The sequence below is a fragment of the Saprolegnia parasitica genome (assembly GCF_000151545.1).
Source record: "Saprolegnia parasitica CBS 223.65 unplaced genomic scaffold supercont2.136, whole genome shotgun sequence".
In the NCBI taxonomy this organism is placed as follows: domain Eukaryota; phylum Oomycota; class Saprolegniomycetes; order Saprolegniales; family Saprolegniaceae; genus Saprolegnia; species Saprolegnia parasitica.
This window is the reverse complement of record NW_012156530.1, coordinates 67,716-73,952: the sequence shown is the minus strand read 5'-3', so window position 1 is coordinate 73,952 and position 6,237 is coordinate 67,716. Positions and strand designations below refer to the sequence as shown.

General features: G+C 56.9%; 2 protein-coding genes across 2 annotated transcripts; both read right to left on the bottom strand.

The window, feature by feature from the left end:
- Nucleotides 1-1,342: 1,342 nt before the first annotated feature.
- Nucleotides 1,343-2,746, bottom strand: SPRG_14647 (hypothetical protein; the record flags this gene model as incomplete). Its single annotated transcript, XM_012353820.1, has 1 exon — nt 1,343-2,746. Exon 1 carries the CDS (start codon nt 2,735-2,737, stop codon nt 1,343-1,345), a length of 1,395 nt encoding a protein of 464 aa, XP_012209210.1. The 5' UTR covers nt 2,738-2,746.
- A 541-nt stretch (nt 2,747-3,287) lies between these two features.
- Nucleotides 3,288-5,200, bottom strand: SPRG_14646 (hypothetical protein; the record flags this gene model as incomplete). Its single annotated transcript, XM_012353819.1, has 5 exons — nt 3,288-3,599; nt 3,644-3,798; nt 3,844-3,912; nt 3,961-4,029; nt 4,079-5,200. The coding sequence occupies 5 exons, from the start codon at nt 5,198-5,200 to the stop codon at nt 3,422-3,424; spliced, it is 1,593 nt and encodes a 530-aa protein (XP_012209209.1). The 3' UTR covers nt 3,288-3,421.
- Nucleotides 5,201-6,237: the final 1,037 nt, after the last annotated feature.

Here is a 6,237-nt window from a genome sequence, read left to right as displayed (position 1 = left end):
GCCAAGGGCGAGCAAACGTGGCCGTAAGCTTTTAGGGACTAGTCTCTCTCATTTCCACATCAATTATGTACATTAACTTTCAATTCGTGATTCGATTCCTTTTCGCAAAACTACCAGTACATGACGTGGCGGTGGTGGGGCAAATTGAGCACCGCCCTCTCGTGTGCGTACGCCCCGTAGCGCTTGAGACCGCTGGATGCATGCAAGTGATCCAGAGAAAGGAGTAAGCAAATGCGAGATCGCCTTGGCGTACTGCAAAGTACCAGTATCGTTGACGGTGAGGCCGATGACATTAGGAATAACGGCCGCACGATCGCAGCGACAACGCTGCGTGAAGAATGATGCGGGGATAGTGCAATGCACGTTGTGTTTTGGATACTAGAAAAAAGTACATCATTGCAAAGACTCCACGTGACGGGTCCTGTGACGATGATCACGCATCAACCTTTTCGGCGCCACGAGTGACGTGGCACGCTGACAACCGCCAGCAATCGTCACGTTCAAATATGGGTGTAGTGACACACCAATGGCTTAGGCAATGCAAGTTAGTGTGCAAAGTTTTATTAGAGTGTATGTGGTCGCAAAACGTTGGAAATTAGGTTTTTGCTTCGTTGGCCGCCCTGCAGCCATAGTACTATGCACCGACGAAACCTCCAAGTTGCTGGTAGTATTAAGGCGGTGACTACAGTGTGCAATCTCGTTTGAAGAGTTTGGAGAGAGCGAGCTCTTGTCGCCACGCCAACCGCGAGTGTCAAGTCCGTCGGCAGGGTGCTTAGTGCTCCCACCATTCCCGAGACGTCAACGACAGATTCCCACTCTCATCGCGTAAAGGACACATGTATATATGCAGGCAGCGCGTTTGTGATTTTGCTTTTCTTGACGTTTATGCCCCATCTGCCTGCTGAGCGCCTGCTGCAACTGGCATGCGCAGAGGCAGCGTCATGCGCTGGAAGATTTCAGTCCAATACTGCTGCACTGGCGTTAAGCGAATGGCGACGAGGATCGTCGCACGGCCAGTTGGCGTTGCATCCCACGTACACTCGACGAGTCGACGGTCGCTGCTACCGACGATTCGGGTCGATGTACACGCTACAATATGGTACTAGTACAGCGTAGCATGACCCTGCGCTGGGGGCATGGAAAGCCGTCTACAAAACCGAGCTCTTTCGGCCGCAATCCTGCCTAAATTAGATAGCCCGCGATCTGGATTCACTGCAGGACGACATTTTACGCTCATACATTGTACGCACGTAGTGTGTATGCAGCCTTACTGCAGTGAACGATCTCCGTCAACAACAGCAACACAGCAATCGCGAACGCCAATGCACCCGTCGGTCTTCTATTAGTACGTCACCTTGCGCCACGCCAGCGTCGCGGCAGTGAGAACGGGCACGCCGAGCAGCAGCACCGACACCGTCGAGGGCCACGACGAGTGCGTTCTATTCGCCACCTTGTCGGTTCTTGTCCATGGCGCGGGCGACCCGAGTTGCGCGGCGACGTCGAGGGCCGAGCACACTGCGCTTTCCTGGAGCGGGACTTGGAAATGGGCGTACGGCCCGACAAACCAAATGCCGTCACGTCCCTGCTGCGTCTTGAGCGTCTGCAAGAGCGCAAACGACTGCTTGTTGAAGACGGGGCGAATGAAACCCATTTGGCGCAAAATGAGCGCCGGGTTGATCTCGACAATCGGGTTCCACGTCTGGAAAATGTTTTCGAGTTCCTTGATTTCGGGCGTCCAGCGCGTCGGCCAGAGCGTCATCATGGCGTCCATGCCCGTCCGCGTCTTCGTCGACGACGACCGCGGGAGCACAAAGTTGAAGAACGACCAATCACTGCGCGTCGACGGCATCACGACCGGGTCTTTGTGGACCACGGTCGTCGTATAGTCGTGCGGGATCGCCGACAGTGTCTCGCGAACGTCGGCATCGATGTCCTTGAGGAACGAGAGCGCCGTGTTGGCCTGGGACGCGACGATGACGTGGTCAAAGGTCGCAGTCTCTTCAACGTGGCTGCCGTGCGCTTGGTAGGTCACCGTGGCGAGACCATCCGTCGTGGCCTTGTAGACGCCCGTGATCTTGGTGCTGAGGTGCACGGCCGACGCGCGGCTCGAGAGAAGGCGCGCGACGTTGACCGACCCGTTGACAGTCACGCGCTGGTTCATGGACGACGACTTGCTAAAGTAATCGTGGACGACGGTAATCGGGTAGGCGAGGCACGCCTCGTACGAGCACGTGAGCATCATCGAGAGGAACGGGAGGAGGATGCCGTCGATAAACTCGGTCGAGTAGCGCTGCGCCTTGAGGTACTCGTCGACGGTCATCGAGGGCGGCGTCGCGTCGGGCGACTGGCGGAAAAAGTGCAGCGCGTCGAGAAGCGCGCGCAGCGAGTACTGCTTGTACATGTGCACCAAGTGGCGCAAGGACGGAAGGCGGTACCCGAGCAGCGTGTACGAGCTGCTGCGGTAGAACGGGCGCTGCCCGAGCTCGAGAAAGGCCATATCGCACGGCAGTTCACGCGTCTCGACGTCGATTTCCTTGTAGAGCGCGGCGAGGTTGACGTAGAAGCCGGTCGAGTAGGACCGGATCGGGCTGTCGAGGTGCACGTCGCCAAAGTGCATGGTGTGCGAGCACATGCCGAGGCGCTCTTCCGACTCGAAGACGGTCACGTCATGGTCGGCGCCGAGGAGGTACGCGGCCGAGAGGCCCGAGATGCCACTGCCAATGACCGCAATCTTCATGGCCACGTGCGAAATTCACAAATTGAGCGTGGCGCGATTGGCGCTTCGAACTTCGTGTTACAGTGTATTTTTGCAACCAAACGCGAGCCGACATACAAAGCACAAGGCGAATCGCTAGCTTTTCATGGGACAGTCGGCTTCGAAGTTTGGTTTTTCGGGACTTCGGTTGCCGTCACCACCAGCTTGTCTGGCCGTCGACTCGACACTTCGTCGGTGCCACCGCGGCGAGCTCAGACGCTTTCGGGAGTAGTATTGTTATTGCCAAGCATCCTGTACAGTGTAATGGAACGTAGCGAGCTGAGACTTGAATCTGTGTTTGTGAGAGAGGCTCTGCAGGCAGCTACGTGACCCCTCGGCTATAAGAAAGCATCGAGAGAGCTCTTTTCCCATGCGAATTGGTGGCCATTGCCACGTTTGCGTGGCTACGCGCACCAACTCGCGAGGGATGTTTCTCTTCAGGCGGTTGGCCTGTTTGCAATGTCCGTAATATGTGTGTCAACCTTGCGACCACTCTACAGGGTATTCTGCCCACGTGCACAAAAAGCGTCGACCGACCTCATCTCGAAGGGCCGTGCAATCAGACAAAAGTGTGCTCGATATACCATCACCTATCATCATCCACGGCCTCCGTGGTTTTTACAACCGTGGTCTCATTACCACTGCGAGGTCCTAAACTAAAAAGTCTTAGCTTGTCGACAGAGCGTCCATCGCATCTTCCAGCGTTGCATCGGCCACGTCGGGTCGTTGCAGCGACGCGACGGTCTTCTGGACGCTTGCCCACATGTCATTGGCGCCGTCGACCGAGTAGATGCCGACGCAGCTCACGCGAATAGTCTTGAGGACTGCCTTGCCGAGCTTGCGCCTAATAATGCGTTTTGTTGGTTTGTGGCCCGTCCAATATCGTACTTGGAGAGGGCAAAGACGACCGGGATCTTGTTGGCGCGTGCCAAATCGATGAGCTCGACAATCTTGTCATCGAGGCCGCCTTCCGCCGCGCACTCGTCCACGTCGTACGCCACGAGCAAGCACATGACCTTGAGGTTCTTGAGACCTCGCTTCACCTAAAGAGAGGATCATAGTCTCCTTCCCAACAGACAAGTCGCTACCTCGCGTAGACCGAAAACGAGGCGACGTGTTTTCTTGGCCTTGAGCGGGTTGGTCAACCGAGCACGTTCCTACTCGTGAGATCATAGTGTGTCGTCTTCGTGGATCAAAGCTGTCACCTGCAGCTGCATGAGACGCCCGAGGAGCGCCGTCACACCGACTTGCAGCTCGCCGCCAACGTCGATCTTCTGCGAATATGGCAATGATTCAGCGTTTCGCGTAGAGGGGAAATGGTACCTGGTCGACGTACGCACGGATCGCACTGGCGTTCCGAAGCTTCCGGACGGGCGGCACGTCGACTGTCGGAATCGACGTCGGAGGTGGTGCGACCTGGCCTCCGGCCCACTCGACTCGAATCGGAGTGCCACCATACGGCTTGTTGTCGTAGTGCTGCGTGACCGCCATGGCCGCCAACGGCGATGCGTACTGGAGACGGCAGACGCCCGTGTCTCGGTCAATCTCGACGGCTTGCACCGGATGCAGTTTTGAAAACTCGGATGTTACTTCGTCCCGGACTTCCTCAAACTCGTCGTCGTCCGCAAGGTCGGCAGGCGCCAAGTATTTGAGAACCGTGACCCACGACATGGCGTCCGTCGTCGCAGATGTTGCGTACAGACAGAGAAGCTGGCGTCCGCCAAACGTCGCATTGTGCAAGGCGGCGACCGCGGCGTCGGCGCTGACTGAAGCCTTGTACGTGACAGTCACGGCGCCCGTCGACCGGTCAATATCCATGGCCGAGATCGCACCATGCCGCTCAAGCTGCAGCCGCACGTCTGCCAACGTGTCTTCGTACTCGTCGTCGTCTTCGATCTCATCTACCGAGACCAAGTGGTCAATAGTCACAGACTGCGCTTTCTCGGGGTTGGCGTCGCTCGGTGGCGGCGCCAATGATGCTCCCGCCGTGGCACGGTGGTACGCCTCCCATTTTGCCGCGCGGTCGCGCAGAATCTTCTTCTTGAGCGTCGACTTCTTCTTCTTCTTTGTCCCAACGGGACGCGGGGCGTTGGTCGTCGCCGGGTCATCATGATGCGTCGCGCTGCCTGGAACAAACGCTTTCGCGGTCGCGCGCATGGCCGCCGGCTTGGTCTCTGCATTAGTAGCCGGTGGCGGCGCCTTGGCCTTGGCCTTTCTCGCAGGCTTGGCCACAAAGTCAAGGAGGTTGACCTGTCCGTTGGTCGGCCGTTTGGGCGGCTGCTTGGACTTGATCGCTTTTTGTGGTGCGGATGACACGGCCTGTGTTGGCGCTGGTGGTAGCGCAAGCGGGCGAGCGTCTCGAGACGTCTCCCATCGGCGCGCCGTCGGCGGTGCGTCGGGAAGCGTGCCCAGTCGCCGCTGGATCTGCAGCACACCAGGTTGCATCGTCGCCTGTCCGGATACAAATCAAGTATCCGAATGAGTTAAATGCACATCAATTTTTTGCAATAAAAATACAGCACGCCATCTTGACGGCAAGCTGGAGCTACGGACACGAATGAAGAGGATCAATCAATCAATCAAACGTGTTCGCGTTGAAACCAAATTAGCAAAAACTAACTCAAAGACGAATGAAGAGGATACTACACGATCTGAACGATGGCCGATACTGTCCTCCCTAATGCTCACGTAGAGTATCTCCACACAGCACAGCGCACTTCACATGTCCTTGCCATGACAGAGTAGGTCGACCTAAGTGCCTGCGCTCCTGACGACGGCGGGTACTCTGCTCAAGACGACCACCAAAAGTTATAACTAAGGAGCATCCATTTTCTTGTGTGGTAGAAGCGGACAAGATTGATATTCGTATAAATAGATGTGTAATTCTCTGGGCGCCTTTTGATGCAAGCGCTTGGATGGTTCATGGCGCCGTCTGCCCGAGTTCTTCTGTAAACTCGACAGGGTGCGTCGAGCCGCGAACAGCGCTCTGGTCGTGTTGCGGCCTCGGTGGCTACCACTACATTGCGCCGGCCGCCTTGTGGCTCGTTTTTCTCAGCCTCACTGCGTGTGCGCAATACCACTACAACCTCTTCCACGACCTCGACAGCACGGCCGACGAGCTTCACGACATTCAGACCCAAGGTACAATACGCCTCTTCGCACTGTATGTGTACATAGCAACACTTCTACGTAGCTCTCGGTGTCGTTGTCGCGCGTCGGAAGCGCGTCATCTTTGGCAAAACGTACCGAGACCCGCGACGGCTGCTCATGCTCGGCGCCATGTGGAGCGAGCTCTTTGGCTTTAGCTACACCCCTGGTCAGCTCGTCATCTACCAGCTCACGCAGTCCAACATTGCGGGTCTGTTGTCTGGTCCTGTCCAGTTTGGCTTGTGTGCAGTCTTCTCCAGCTTGCTCTACCTACTCGAGGGACCGCGATGGCTGCGCAAGTGCCACCTCCGTCGACCGAAACTCGGCGGCCCGAT